General features: G+C 38.6%; 1 protein-coding gene across 6 annotated transcripts in view; it reads left to right on the top strand.

The window, feature by feature from the left end:
* The window catches only part of flt1 (fms related receptor tyrosine kinase 1), a 274469-nt gene that overhangs the window by 179140 nt on the left and 78651 nt on the right, over positions 1-16678 (top strand). For 5 of the 6 annotated variants that reach the window (XM_069891516.1, XM_069891514.1, XM_069891517.1 and 2 more), the window contains exons 25-28: positions 1688-1787; positions 9491-9596; positions 10015-10154; positions 11854-11938. In XM_069891516.1, the coding sequence (XP_069747617.1) occupies positions 1688-1787; positions 9491-9596; positions 10015-10154; positions 11854-11938 (431 nt within the window). Of the gene's footprint in view, positions 1-1687; positions 1788-9490; positions 9597-10014; positions 10155-11853; positions 11939-12904; positions 14549-16678 lie in introns of those variants that run through there. The other variant, XM_069891518.1, reaches the window with a different exon arrangement.

The following is a 16678-nucleotide window of genomic DNA, read 5'->3' as shown; positions in this document are numbered from 1 at the left end:
TTTTAATTATCAATTAACAATGATATAAAACCTTATCTAATTTATTTACACTTATCTACATTTATCTAACTTAACTCCCAACTATGTGCGAATATATGTTGGTGTGTGTGGAATACCCCAAACCACTACTGCTCAAGGCACAATTCTTGAAAAGCAGTTCACAGTTCAGTTTTGGAAATTCATTGTTGACACATAGGCTTGAAATTGATGTGACATGCAGGCTTTAGATGGAATTAGCAGTTCATGAAAAGGGTGAAAGAGTCTGGAGATGACAGAACGAAACCCTAGTTGAGGTGCTTCCAGCAAAATGTCCTTTTTAGATGAGTGACAACCAAAAACTTCCCTCTTTAGCATAGGGGACACAAAACGAATGATGCTCAACGAGCTTCCTTTCTGTGGGTCAGCCAAACTCAAGTGACCCTCACACTGGTCCCTATCCAAATGCAGAATTTTTTCTGCTTTCGGAATCCTTTCTGTGGGTCAGCCAAATGAAAGTGACCTTCACTCTTTTGGTCACAGAATTGTATTCTCTTTCCTCTATAACAGACAGAAGGAAATCAGACAGATTGCCAATATTCTCATTCCTCTATAGCAGACAGGCAGAAATCAGACAGATTGCCTTTAACCACACATGAGGCCAATCCAGCACAGTATTTCTTCCAAAAGCTGTTTGCTCCTGTGCTATGTCCTTAAAATGGCCCCTGAGCAAAATTGTGTACTCAGTCTCTAATCTGTAGGTCACATGGTCTCGACACCTGGGGTTTTCTCCTCACTTCAAGATGTATCCAATTTAGGAACATGCAGTCTTCAGCCTGCAGTCAGTTTCACAGTCACTCCAAAGACTGCAGGGTTTGTTAAATCTATTCTCTTAAAGTGATAGTCCCACACAGATGAAAATGGACTGAAAAATGGGAGCACATAATAAGCTGAGAGTATTCACAGCTCTAGAGAGTCATCCAGAGCCAGTCAAATTATCTCACTAGCTGCCACAAGAGATTCAGAAGTTGGTATGAGGGCTATCCCTATTAAAAATATCTGGAGTAGAACTGGTGGGAGTATTTGAAATAGCTGTAGCTTAACGTGATGAATTTGTGTCCCATCCACGTCCCCCATGTGCTCCACTTTTCTCCCATGTCCCAAACATGTGCATGTTGGTAGGTCAGTTTGTTACTGCAAATTTCCCCTGGTGCAGAGGTGAGCATCAGAATCTGGGAGGAATTGATGGGAATCCTGGCAAAATGAAATGAAATAAATGAAGGATTAGTGTGAATGGGTTCTTGGCTGATGAGTCTGTTTCTGAACTGCTTGACTCCATTATTTGATGTTCTTATCTGAATTGCCTATTTATTAAGCTTTTTGACAGCTTCTCTGGGTTTTATAATTGGCATCAATGAATCAAAACCAATTTCTGAACATCTTGTCAATTCTTGATGTTTACTTTAGTGGAACTCATATGAGTGTTTACCTGACAAGATAAGTGACAATGAATTTTTAAAAATGTTGACATTTCTGACTCCTCACTCACCAATTTGCCAAAATTATTTTTTTTGTTTTTTGCCAGATCTGATCATGGCATGAATTTATTATAGGCAGATCTTATTCAATGCAATTTTCTTATCATCTGCAATTTATAGTGAGAATTACAGTCATCCCAGTATGTACTCTTAAAATGTGGTCTTTTTTGCAGGTGCATCACCATATCCAGGAGTTCAGATCGATGAGGATTTTTGTCGAAGATTGAAGGAAGGCACAAGGATGCGAGCTCCTGACTATTCAACACCAGAAATGTAAGGAAGAAAACAATCACTAGATTAAAAATTTCAAACCCCACATATCCTATCATGGTGGAAGTCTAAATGAGTGACTAATGGGATATTACATTAAATTACACCACATATTTGAAGATTTGCATTTGAAAGTAGTTAGCAATTTCCTGACAATACAGTGCATACATTTCTGAGTGAGAAAATTCAATAAAATACTAAATAATCTTATTAATCACTTGGTGTTATGAATTTGCATGGCACTGAGTATGGTAAAAGCTGTTATTGATATTCTAAGTATATGTGTAATATAAGGTAAGAGCACTTTGGTTTTATTCTGTGATTATAATCATTGTAGTTATTTTCTTTAAACCAGAGGGGATACATTGATAGGTACACTTCAAAGAATGAGTGGATAATATAGGTCAGAGACAGACTGTTCATGAAAGATGTAGCACAACAAAACATTTAGATCAGGGACAAGAGAAAGATTTCTCCCTCAGAGCCGGTGGAAAGTATAGTCAGAATTTGTGGACAGTGAAGATTTTATTTTTTGCCTGCTTGATGGAGCCATTAACATTGCTTTGAAGACCTACCCATTGAGTCCTTTGAGCTTGGATTTCTTTTGGGCAGGGTTAATAAAGGATGTGGATCAGAGGTGGATATCTGAGTGGAGGTTCAGAGTAGCTATGATTTATTTGAATTTCAGACCAAATTCAGAGAGGCTAATGGGTGGGTCCCATTACTGCTTTGTTACTCTCTATTGTGATGCGTCATTTTTTTGTTTTCACTATTATTGGGGAGATCAGTTAACCAAACTAATAGGAGCTCTAGACCCTGCTGAGAGCCAGATCACAGACATGTAAGTCCAGAGATACAGAAAGCTGTACAAGAGCAGATGCAACCTACGAAAAGCCATTTCCCTGGAAGAGAATGGAAATAAAGAAGAATATCTGGCAGCTGTGGCAGGACCTAAATGACATAACCTGTTACAAAACCAAATCTGGTACAATAGAAGACACCAACCCTTTACTCCAGATGAAGTCAATGGCTTCTACTCTCGATTTGGCCACCAGAACAAGGAAGAATCACTGTATACCCTCACATCCCCTGATGTCAGTGTTCAAAGATAACGTATTAGCTGATTTCAAGAGAGTAAATCCAAGGAAAGCATCCAGCCCAGATAGAGCACCCACCCAATTATTGAAAATCTCTGCTGGATATCTTCAACATCTCAGTCCAATAGCCCATGGTACCCACCTGTTTCAAATAGGCCTCAATCATACCAGTGCCCAAGAAGAGCGAGGGAACCTGCGTAAATGACTATTGACCAGTGGCACTCACATCCACAGTGATGAAGTGTTTTGAGAGATTGAAGTATATCAACTCCTGTCTGAGTAGTGACATGATCCATTCCAACTTTCCTACCACATCAACAGGTCTATGACAGAACCATCTTACTGGCTCTACTGAAAACCCTGGACCTCATGGACAGTAAAGATGCATACATCAGATTGTCTTTTTTTTTCCATAAATAATTCCATGGAAGAAATTTCCAGTGGGACTCTATAAGATCTCTTTAAAGTTTATATCTGTGGGCAAATTATTTCATATTCTGCTGGATTAAAAAAATCAAAAATTAATGAAATATGCACGTTGGTTAATAAAATTAAAGAAATTGATTTAAAAAATTCTATTCATCCTAATTTGGATCTTTACAAAGAGACAGTTGAACTTAAATGCCACACATTTTGTTACTAACATACCCAATTGAAAGTCAATGTCTTAAAACTAAGAGTCAGTTTTATATACATGCTGATAAACTTCTGACTAACCAATTGAAAGCTGCTTCGGCTAAACGTCAGATCATTAAAGTTCGTAAATGAGATGGTAGTTTGACAGTTGATCATGACAAAATTAATAAATCTTTTCAAGAATTTTATGCCTCTTTCTACCAATCAGAATTTCCTAATGATTCCACTATAATGCACAAATTTTTAAGAAAATTGAATTGCCATTTAATGAACACACAGTTGTACCCACCACAGAGGAAGAAATAAAGAAAGCAATTGTTTTGATGAACTCTGGTAAAGAACCAGGTCCAGTTGGGTATGCAGTAGACTTTTTCAAATCTATTTTTTTAAATCTACTTTCTTCTTGGTTATGTAAAACTTTTAAGGATACCCTGTTTGTAGGTAAATTACCTCAATTGTTTTATGATGCATCTATCTCTTTAATCCCTTAAAAAAAATTAAAGTCCCCACTGAATGTGCTTCATATTGGTCTATTTCTTATTTGAATATGGACTCAAAAATATTTTCTAAAATATTGGCTACTAGATTGGAAAATGTCCTTCCACAAATCATTTCTAAAGATCAGACAGGATTTATCTAGAATCTTTATTCATATTTCAACATTAGGAGGATAATGAATATTGTATATTTTCCTTCATCTAAAACTCCAGAGTGTTATCTCACTTAATACTGAGAAGGCATTCGACAGAGTTGAATGGGAATAGCTACTGATGTTTCTGCTTGTTCCGATTAATTAACTGGTGAAAACTTGCAACTTTGTGATCAAGTTATTTTAGTAATTTCTATGCAATTTTTGATTTTTGGCATAATACCAGATTTTTCCTGTTCATGAAACAATTGCACCAGACTCCTGTAGCCTTAAAATCATCACTGAGGTCTCGTGTGACGATGCCCACTGTTTTTATTTTATTTTAGGTAACTATGTCACAATCTTGCCTCTGTTCACACACACCCATTCTGCAATGTGATTTTCCATCTCTGACCAACAATATTTTCCTTTTCTCAAAGAACATTGCCTTTTTGATATGTTTCTTAAAGTCTCTTCTTTCTTTCTCCAATCTCTTACCAACTTCTCATGCACATCATATTATTTTGTAGCAGCACAGTTGTTGGTTTTCTTGGCCATTTCTGTCACTTTCAACTTAAAACTTGCTTTATATTATTGTCAAATGTGTTGTGTTGTGTCGATGAACCCTCCGTGATAGCAATCACCTCCGGCTAATGCCCAACAGATCAATCTGCATGATCTGTGAGCATTGATGTCTAAGCTGGTCAATGGCCCATCTCAGGTATCACAAGCTTTGGGGTCAACTTGTATGAAAATCAACAGGGTACCTCAGGCAGCCAGAAAATGGGGGTCAACTTGCACACTGGTGTGACCGATTATATCATATTTTATATTGTATATAAATACATTTTTGAAGAAGATAAATTGTGGGGGTACTGTAGGTCACAAACAAACACAAACATTTCATAAATCAGATCTCATTTAAAATGCAAGAGCTTTGCTCAAGCCAGACAGTCCAGGCTCCGAGTGCCTTTGCAAGTGGAGAGAGAGAGGAGACCAAACAGGCTTTCTCTAAGAAAGAAAGAGAGAGAGAGAGAGAGAGAGAGAACTGGTTTCTGCAATCATGGCAAGTTGGTAGTTTGTTGAAACCCTATTTTGAAGACAAGTTCTGAGTTCAGCCTGTTGAAAACCTTTGTGGTCCATACAAGAAGAAATGGCTGGCTAGAGTGTTTCACCTGAAATAAGGGAAACAAAAGAAACTCTGTGGTGACCTGCAGAAGAGGAAGTTATCATTTGGAAAACCCTGATGGGGCAAGTTTCTTCGGCAAGACACTGAAGTGGCTGATCAGTTTGTATGTGTCCAACAAGCAATAAATCTCTCTCTGAAACCAACAAGAACCTTCCTGAGCAGTAATCAATGACCTTTAAGCACCAAAGCCTGGTGAAATTCATAAATGTTAAATTCTGTGCACAGTATAAGAATTGCCTGATAACAGTGAACTTGGAGGAGTGAGAAGTGAGATTGGACTGTTAATCAAAGAACTTTTCTGAACTTTTACACGTTACATACATGTGCGCTTAGAATTAGAAGGGGGTTAAGTTAATAGTAATACGTTAAAGTTTGATCCTGTTTTTATTTTTAAAGAAAATTTAAAACTTATGTTCAAGTAACTATTTGTCTTGGTGAATTTCTATTGCTGCTGGGTTTTGGGGTCCTCTGGGCCCATAACACCCGATATACCATAAAATCCTGAGAATGAGGCTGAAAATGGGGCGGGAGGGGGGGGGGGGCTGACGTATGTCAAAATATACGGTAAGCCCTATCTGTGACAGATGGAATTCTGAGGTGGCTTCCCTGAAATGTATGTTTTGGTCCTGCCCTTCCCTAAAAAAATATTAGAAAGATATTTTTGATATTATTTCAGCAGTTTTGCTCATCCCATCCCATCCCATTACTGCTCTTTTTGGTCTAGGAGGTTTGGACTCTGGCTACTTATTTGCTTCAGTATTTTGTGTGATTGCATTTGTTACTTTAATAGCCAGGAGATCCATCCTACTTGAATGGAAAGACTCTAAACCACCTACATTTCTATGGTTTTCCCATGTTTAAATTTAGAAAAAATTAGAAGTGGTACTGTTGACCCTTCAGTTAAATTTGAAGAAACATGAAGGCCATTTATTCATCATATGATGTACGTTGATCCTTTCCGAATCCTATCAATTTTTTTTGTGAGTGTAGAGGAGCAGAATTAACCACAAAATAATTGTTTAACCACTGAAACGTGGTAGCCCAGCCTTTGTTTACTTTTTTGTTTTGTTTCTGAGTTGGGGGGGATACTTTTTGTTATAAAATTTGATTCCTTTTAATGTTTGGCCTTTAAGAGATTGGGGGGGTCAGTTTACATATGTTGCTCAATGTTTGTGTGGGTATATGTTAATGCAATCCTGATCTCTTTGTATCGTTCCTATGTTTATTGATCTGAAATTTTTTTAAAAGATTGAAAAAGAAAGTATAAAATATCTTGTTTAAGGGAATTTTGCATGTATTATTTGTATAATTTTTGTATTCAATATTATTTTTGGACATAGTGTGAGTTATGATTTTATTGTTTAATTATTATAATTATAGAATTTTATGACCTGAATGAAATAAGTTATATAATAATTATGGCAATGCTTCTAATTTACAATTTATGTGTATATGATTTGATTTATGTTATCATTAGTATACTTGGTGTAAAGGGTATTTGTTAAACTCAATAAAAATATTTTGAAAAGAAAGGCTACAGTTCGGCATTCACCATCTTCAAAACTAAGCTTCAAGACCTAAGACTCAATACCCCACTATGTAATTGGATCCTGGATTTCCTCACTTCCAGACCCCAATCACTTTGGATTGACAAGAACATCTCCTCCACAATCTCCATCAGCAGGGCTGCATACTTAGCCATCTGTTCCACTTGTTTTACATCTATGACTGCGTGGCTCGGTACAACAACACCATTTACAAATTTGCTGACAATACCAAAGTAGAGGCCTGTATAAAAAGGGGAAATGGCTCAGCATATAGGAGGGGGATTGAAAATTTGGCTGAATGGTGTACAAACTACAACCTTGCACTCAATGTCACCAAAACCAAGGAACAGATTGTAAACTCTAGGAAGGGAAGACCAGAGGCGTACAATCCAGTGATCATTGGGTGATCAGAGGTGGAGAGGGTGAGCATATTAAAATTCCTGGGAGTCTTGGAGGACCTTTCTTGGAATCAACATACTAATGTCATTGTGAAGAAAGCAGGTCTGCACTTCTACTTCCTCTGGAGTTAGCGAAGGTTTCGTATGACATTGAAAACCTTGGCAAGCTTCTACAGATGCATAGTGGAAAGTATGTTGACCAGCTGTATAATACCCTGGTATGTGGACACCAATACCTCAGACTGGAATGTCTTGCAAAAGGTAGTGAACGTAGCCCAATATATCACAGGCAAAACTCCTCCCATCATCGATAAAGTCTATATGGAATGCTGCTGTTGGAGAGCAGCGGAAATCATCAAGGATCCACGCCACCCAGAACATACTTTGTTCTTGCTGCTGCCATCAGGAAGGAGGTATTGGTGCCATAAGACTGATACCACCTGATTCAGGAACAGTTTCTACCCCTCCATCATCAGTTCTCAATAGACTTAATCAGCGACTCATTTAAGGTCTCTTTCTTTGCATATTATTTATTACTGATTATTTAGTTCCATATTTGCAGAGTTAGTTTGTTTATATTTCTTTCTTTGTTTACATTCCTCTCTATTGCATGCATATCTGTTTCTTGAGTATAGTTTGCAGTAGCGATGGGTAGAAATTCTGCCTGGGCCACAGGAAATAGAATCACAGGGATGTATGTGATGTCATGTATGTATTCTGATGATAAATTTGAATTTGAAAAACTTGATTTCTAAGAAATATAAAAGGGCTTAGAATCTAGAAACTATAGAACACTGCAACACAGAAACAGGCCCTTTGGCCCTTCTAGTCTGTGCTGAACTTTTTTTTTGCCTAGTCCCACTGACCTGCACCCAGTTCATAACCTTCCATATGTTTCCCATCCATGTACCTGTCTAAATTCTTCTTCAATGTTAAAATTGAACCCACATTCGCTATCTCAACTGGCAGCTTGTTCCACACTCCCACCACTCTCTGTGCGAAGTTCCCCCTTGTGTTCGCCCTAAACTTTTTCCCCTTTCACTCTTAACCAATGTCCTCTAGTTTATATCTCACCTACCCTCAGTTGAAAAAGCCTATCTACATTTTGTCTATCCCCCTCTTAATTTTAAATACCTCTATGAAATCTCCCCTCATTTTTCTATGCTCCAGAGAATAAAGTCCTAACCTGTTTAACTTTTCCCTGTGACTCAGTTTCTGAAGTCAGGGAAACATCCTAGTAAATCTTCTCTTACTGATATCTATCCTGCAGTTAAATGAGCAAAACTGCACACAATACTCCAGATTTGTCCTCAGCACTGGCTTATACAACTTGACCATAATATCTCAACTCCTGTACTCCTTACTTTGATTTATGAAGACCAAAAGTTCTCTTTACAACCCTGCGTCACCACTTTCAGGGCATTATGTATCTGCGTTCCCAGATCTCTCTGTTCAACCGCACTCAACATTTCCCTACCATTCACCATGTATGTCCTCTTTTTGTTTGCCCTTCTAAAATGCAACACCTCCCATTTTTCTGCATTAATTCTATCTGTCATTTTTCAGCCCATTTTTTAGCTGGTCCAAATCCCTCTGCAAGCTTTGAAAACATTCTTCGCTGTCCATAATGCCTCCAATCTTAGTGTCATCTGCAAACTTCGATCCAGTTTACCTTATCATCCAGTTCATTGATGTAGATGACAAACAACAATAGTCCCAGCACCGATCCCACCACTACTCTCTGATTTTTCCTATCCAGCCATTGTTGAATCCAGTTCACTACTTCACCATGAATACCTAGTGTCTGAACCTTCCTGAGTAACCTCCCATATGGGACCTTGTCAAGGGCCTTACTAAAGTCCATGTAGACAACATCCACAGCCTTTCCTTTGTCAACTCTTCTGGTAACCTCCTCGAAACACTTGACAAAATTGGTTAAGCACGACCTACCACGCACAAAGCCAAGTTGACTATCCCTAATCAGTTTCTGGCTATTGAAATGTACAATCTCTTAAAAACACCTTCTAATAATTTATCTACTACTGATGTCAGGCTCACCAGGTTGATTGTATTAAACTAAATTGATTTTGGTATGATGTTTATGGGTGTTATTTAATTAGTTTTACATTTTCACTAAATGTAAAATTAACATTATGAAATAATTTGTATTTTAAAGCAAAACAAACTAACTATTTGTTGGGTCTTTTCCAGTTATCAAACATTACTCGACTGCTGGCATGATGACCCTAAGCAACGGCCTACTTTCACAAAACTTGTGGAAAGACTTGGAGATTTATTACAAGCAAGTGTTCAGCAGGTACTACAGAAATGTAAAGAACTTATTTTAAGAACCAGCTGTATGTAAGAAACAATTTCCATTGCTGGTGAAATTGGAATGAATCTAATTGACTTTGCCTCAGAGCATATTAAGTTCTGCTATTAGTTAAAAACAAAAGGTTAAAAATGTGATAATGTACAGATCAGCCAACAACTGTAAAGAGAAAGACGATGAATATTTCATCAAACTAAAGCATTAACTGTTTATCTCCAAGGACATTGGCTGATTACTGAGCATTTCCACCTTTTTCTGTTATTTCAGCTTTTCAAAATCTGCAGCTCTTTATCTTTTCCATTACTCTTAACATAATCATAAACCATTATTGACTGCAAAGTGGAACATTTAAATAGAATCATAATTATTTATTACATTTTTAAAAACTTGTTTTGATTTATAGGATGGAAAGGATTACATCCCTCTGAGAGACTTGCTGATAGCAAATAATTATAATATCTCGGACCCAACATCACCAGACTCTGGCTTGGGAGAAGAAGTGGATATTTTAAAATTTAATTATAAGTGCACAGGAAGCTTTGGGTAAGATTTTTTTTATCCAGAAAATTATTTTCTCAAAATTCAGTGAAAAGGAAAGACAGTGAAATGAATTGTGTTGTAGCTGATGAGGTCATTGGCTAATTGGAACTTGTACAAGAGTCCAGAATGTGAGTATACTTATTTCTTAGATCCATGAAGTTTACCAACCTGCAACATGTACCACATCTGTTCTTAAATAGGGCTGGACCATATAAACTTGTGCTGGACCATATAAACTTGTGCTGATTTTCTCTTTATTTTCAGCTCCTGTTCCTGTCCTATTTTTTAAATCAGACAGATCAAGATCAGTTAACTCCACCTAAAATTCTTTTGCTTAATTGATTATAGCATTTGTAAATGTTAACTGATGGAAAAAATATGCACAATTAAACAGGAAAAAGCAATTATTTAATCAGAGCCAAACTTGAACCAGTACAACCGTTTTTAAAAAAATTTGATTCATGTCCTGCTAACTTCCTAAATGATCGATCGTGTTGCTGATGGGAACTAAGTTGAAAAAAATGGGACATTTGCAGGCAAAGGTTATGCCACTGTGCATCTTTGTTGCCAGAAAGAAGTATTGGCAGGGTTATGGATAAGCCAGATCACAGTCCTTTTTCATTTTTTATGTTCTTTCAAGAGACATAGACTTTGTAGGCTGAGCCTGCATTTAATTGCCCAACGTTAACTGCACTGAGAAGATGGTAGTGAGCTGTCTAATGTCCTTAAGATGTGGGCACACCCACAAAGCTGTTAGGGAAGGAATTCCAGGATTTTGACTCAATGTGGTGTCGAGCTCCTTGATTGTTGCTGAAGCTACACTTATCCAGGCAAATGGAGAGTGTTCAATCACCCTCTTGATTTGAGCCTTTGCAGAGGTTTTGAGTGGACTTTGGGGAGTTAGAAAGTTGGTTGTTTGCTGCAGGATTTGTTGATTCTGACCTGCTTTTGTCACTTGGTACAAGTGTCGAGACATCATATTGAAGTTATACAAGACTTTGCTGAGGTCACACTTAGAATATTGTACGTGGTTTTGGTCGCCTAGTGACCATAATAAGAAAGATATTATAAAATTAGAACAGCTACAGAAGAGGGTAACAAAGTTGTTGCCAGGATTAGGGAAGTTGAATTATCGTGAAAGATTGAAAAAAATGAGGCCAACTTTCCTGAGAGAGTAGGAGGTTAAGAGGGGATCTTATTGATATCTATTAGACTATGAGGGACATATATAGGGTGAATAGTGATCATCTGTTTCCAAAAATGGGCATAAATGTATAGTATGGTATTTAGAAAGGACACGAGGGGACAATTCTTCATTTAGTTGGTCGTGGCATGTAGAATGAGGTGCCAGACAAAGTGGTAGAGGCAGGTACATTAGCAACATTTTCATAACTACATTGGATGGAAAGGGATTAGAGAGCTATGAGCCTCCTGAGGACATGAGGCTAAAGCAGGAGAGCAAGTTGGGCATGGAGAAGCTGGGCCTGTGAGCCTGTTTCTGTGCTGTAAGACACTATTGCAAAATCAGCTTGGGTGTCAGAGGCAATTCGGGAAAGAAGAAAACCAACCTGTACTTTTGAAATTTTTATTGTATCTAAAACCTTATGAGAAGCATAAATGACAAAGAATTAGGGATGTTTGTTTTACAGAAAATCTGACATGTAGTCCCATTTTAATGTGTATTATATTGATATTACTGCAGATATATTAACACTTGTATGAACAAACAACCAAAGGATTTGGAAACATTTGAAGAGTTACCACTTGATCTTACAACATTAACAGATGTAAGTTTTCTTATGACATGCATTGTTTGATAGCCTTGGCTCTGTTTCAAAACTTAAGACTTACAATATAGTTTTGCAAGCATCCTTCCCCAGATTACAATGGATAGATGTTATCTGTTGTGTTATGACAAACTTCAGAATAATTTCTGGCTTCCCTCTGAATCTTTAGGGGAAGTAAAAAATCTCCCTCTTTGCTTTGAATTTTAAACACCTTATGTTAGTGACAATGATATGGAATAAAATATAATGAGAAATATATCTGAAGTTTAAAACCATTTCAGCTCTAAAATAGTTGCAGTCTTATGGATTGCTTTCTTAGGTCCTTAGGGGCAATAAAGCGAAGTTTGATCTTAACTTATATTTCAACTCCAAAAGTTCTTCTGAAATAAAGAATGTTATTTGTGTGAACTGTAGTTAAAGACTTTGAGATGGATTTGATTTCCATGTTAAACAATAACAAGCATAACGCTAACAAATTAATTGCAAATGTGTGCAAATTTGCCTCTCAAAATCTGTTCTATGTCAGTCAAAACTGGACCAAATAGTGTCTGTTGTCAAAATGATCAAAACAAGGTATAAAGAATTGAAAGTTGTAAAATGTCAGAGACCAGGAACTGAACCAGACATAACAACCATCCGGGACCGCAGGTTCTCGATAGAAATGGTAATCAAAAGGATCAGTATAGTGGAAAAGAACAAAGGGGAACGGGAGGAAAACTACTGCATGTCAGGACTTTTAATTTTGTTTTTCAACCACCAACCCAATTAGTAACCAGTAATATTTTTGAAGGATAATTGGGGGAAAAGATGAGGGCAGACAACATGTAGCAAGAATGATACATAGGTAATATTTTTAAAAATTATTCAGCATGGTTGTACCATTAAATATTTTCCCTCATAGAGATTCTATATAGCCTTCTGGAAAGTACTCAGTAAATTTTCAAAATGTGCTCTCATTGTTTCAAGTCATCCACCTCCAGGACAATGAAACCCCTTCCCACCTGACCTTACTTTTTCTGGAAGTGGAAGGCAGAAGAGCGTTCTGTGAGGTGGAGCAGATCCCAAGTGGCAAGGGTACCTCAAGCTGCTAAAGCCCCCTCCCTGATGGCCTTTGGCAGACCACTACTAATAAAGACCTGCAGCAAAGTATTCTATACTGAGCTACTATAGACATCGATGTACACATTGCAGAATCGCTGCACGTTGTTGAATTGATGTATTCGCTGGAAAGTCGGTGTACACCAGTGGTTCTCAACCTTTTTCTTTCCACTCACATACCACTTTAATTAATCCCTGTGCCATAACTGTTCCGTGATTAGTAAGGGATTGCTTATAGTGGTATGTGATTGGGAAGAGAAGGTTGAGAATCACTGTTCTAGACCCAATTATTACAGAAATAGTTTGCTTGAGAAAAATTATAATTGGCCCATTTCCTTTGGAGTTATGAAACCGTGCACATAATGAGTCAATTAGGGACAATTAAAACAGTGGTTTTCAAACATTTTCTTTCCACCCACATACCACCTTAAGCAATCCCTTACAAATCACAGTACATATGGCATAGAGAATTCTTAAAGTGGTATGTGAGTGGTGTGACAGATGATGTTATATTTTATATTGTATATAGATATGCTTTAAAGGAGATAAACTTTGGCAGGTTTTTTTAGTGTAGGTCACATACAAACACTTCAAAACAGATCTCATTTAAAATGACAGAGCTTTGCTTAAGCCAGACAGTCCAGGCTCTGGATGCCTTTGCAAAAACTTTGAAGAATGCCATAAGGACTTCACAAGTAGGTGTTAATTGGATATGCTGTGGAGTAATCATTTATTGTTTTGGAAAGCAACAGATGAATGGACTCAAAAGATTAGGTCTGGAGCCATAGTCTGAATGCATTTGGCTTTTCTAAGAGGGCCATGTGGTTTTGTGTGTGTGTGTGTGTGTGTGTGTGTGTGTGTGTGTGTGTGTGTGAGAGAGAGAGAAAAAATACAGTTCTACGGCCAGCAGCAGCAGAGCTGGGAATGGAACATGACAAGCTGGCATGCTTGTGGAAAAACCCCATTTTGAAGATTGATTGTGAGTTCTTAGTCCAGCCTGGTCAAAGACCTTGTGGTCCATACAAGGGGAGAGGACTGGCTACATAATGTTTCACTTGAAATAAGGGAAACAAAGGAACTCTGGGGTGATCTGAAAGAAAGTCGTTTTCACCTGGAAAACCCTGATGGGGGAAGTTTCTTCGGCAAGACATTGAAATGGCTGAACTAAAGGAATCAGTTGTGGGTGTCCAACGAGCAACAAATCTCTCTCTGAAAACTGACAAGAACCTTCCTTCCTGAGTGGTAACCATTTACCTTTCAAGCACCAAAGCCTGGTGAAATTCATAAATGTTAAATTCTGTGCACAGTATAAGAATTGCATTCAACCAGTGAACTTGGAGAAGTGAGATTGAACTGTGAATCAAAGAACTTTTCTGAACTCATATACACATTACATATGCATCCACTGAGAATTAGAAGGGGGTTAAGTAAGGTTAAATTAATAGTAATAAGTTAAAGTTTGATCCTGTTTTCATGTTTAAAGAAAATTAAAAGTAACTTTTGTTTAAGTAACCATTTGTCTTGGTGAATTTCTAATGCTGCTGGGTTTTGGGGTCCTCTGGGCTCATAAAAGTGGAAAGAAAAAGATTAAGAACCACTGATGTACACCTTGTGGAGTCTAGTGCAAGACTGATACCTCAGGCTTGCATGCTGGGTTTATATACATCACTGCTTCTGACACATAGACAGGAAGTGACATCATCAGTGATGTCATTACCCCAGATAGAAACCTATGTTGGATGCAGGTCGATTTCCTGCATTTTACACAGCACGCCTGCCATTTTTGGAACCGGTTCACTTGCTGGTAAGTGGGTCACCACATTTCACCCCCCCCCCCCCACCACCAAAGAACTGGGAATGCTGCTGCAGACTGCCAAAGTCTGTATTTTCTTTTTGTTTGGGTGGCCTTCCTCTTCACTGAGGCGCCTGAACCACGACTGGCCATCCAGATCCAGATGGACTAGTTTGAGGCGGTCAATTGCAAAAGCTTCCTCTTTGCCTCCGATGTCCAGAATGTATGTCGAACCATTGCACCTTAGTACCCTGAAGGAACCCTCATACGGATGCTGGAATGATGCTCAGTGAGCTCCTTTCTGTACAAAAATGTACTTACAGTCCTCCAAGTTCTGGGGTATATAGGACCTGGCCTGACCGTGTTGAGATGTCAGTATGGGCACTAAAGATCCAAGCTTCTTGCGGAGCTTGCTTAGGACCACTGCAGGTGTCTCCTCCCATCCACACGAGTCTGATACAAATTCTCCTGGAATCATCGTGAACTTAGTATCACTGAACTGAAGTGGAATCCTACATGTGCCAAATGTCTGGATTGTACTGCAGTTTGCAGCTTCAATGATATCCTGGGTTTTCTATTACGTGTGTCACGCCCCAAAGGGGGAAGCACACTGATCTCAACCCCCGTATCCGCCAAGACGTATAAAAGGCTGTCTCGATGGCCAGCAGTCTCAGCCATTAGCGAGGGAGGTTGGCAGCGGGAAGCTTCTGTGCCTCTTTGTTGATAGTATAAACATCAATGCGTGCTATCTTCATCCCATTGTCTCCTGGCTGACTGGCGGTCTGACAACAGATTTGATCGACCCTACTGCCAGTCTAATCTTGGAGTTGCATGGTCCTGCTACTGTGAGTGGGATCTGGGTGACCTGTCCTACAGATGTCACACTTAGCCCTCCATAGAATGCCAGCGTAAGCTGCAGCTTTCTGAGGGTCACTGAAATTCTCATTGGCCAGCAGCATGTGGATATCTCCTGACAAATGCTCCCAGAAAGCCTGCTTGAACATAGGGCAGGGCCTGTGTCCTTCTGCTAGTGCCAGCATTTCATTCTCAAGCACAGAAGGGGCCCTGTCTCCCAAGTCATCCATGTGAAATAAATGGGCCGCTCGGTCATGTTATGAGAGGCCAAAAATATGGATGGGCAGACTCTTGGGCGCCATGTACTTGACCTCCTCCAGAGGCTGCAGCAGAAAATTTCAAACTCAGCATACCGTCTCTTGATCCAGGGCACTTAGTAATACCACATGGAATCAGATTTTATCTGCCTCAACTGGAATTTGGCCATACACGTGGTTGTGAAGTCCAAAACATTGGCAGTTTCAGAGCCACAGCATGCATCGAAGAAAATATTTCCATCTTGGGGTCCAAATGTAGCAAAGTATTCTATACTGAGCTACTATAGACATCAGTGTACATGTTGTAGAATCGCTGGACTCATTTTCAATGTACACACTGTGGAGTCTAGTGCAAGACTGACACATCCAGGGTGCATGCTGGGCTGGTATACATCACATGGACATCATCAGTGATGTCATCAGCCCAGATTGAAAACCTGTGTTGGATGCAGGTTAATTTCCCCCGTTTTCCACAGCACATCCGCCATTTTGGGAGCTGTTTCGTTTGCTGGTATGGGTCACCACACAACTTTCTTTGATACTCGAAAACATTTTGTAAAAAGTCAAATCAAAAAATTTACAATTCTGAAATAAAACTATAAAATACTGCAATTTATTGAAAAACAATAAAATGTAGTAAAGTAATTCAAGCATATATCTTTTTTTCCACAATGAGATCTCAGACGCTTTTCCCAACAGCAGGTTGTTTGGCCAATGCAAAGTGGTTCAGCTGTTCTC

The sequence above is a fragment of the Narcine bancroftii genome, chromosome 7 (assembly GCF_036971445.1).
Source record: "Narcine bancroftii isolate sNarBan1 chromosome 7, sNarBan1.hap1, whole genome shotgun sequence".
In the NCBI taxonomy this organism is placed as follows: Eukaryota; Metazoa; Chordata; class Chondrichthyes; order Torpediniformes; family Narcinidae; genus Narcine; species Narcine bancroftii.
This window is presented reverse-complemented; position numbering and strand designations above follow the sequence as displayed.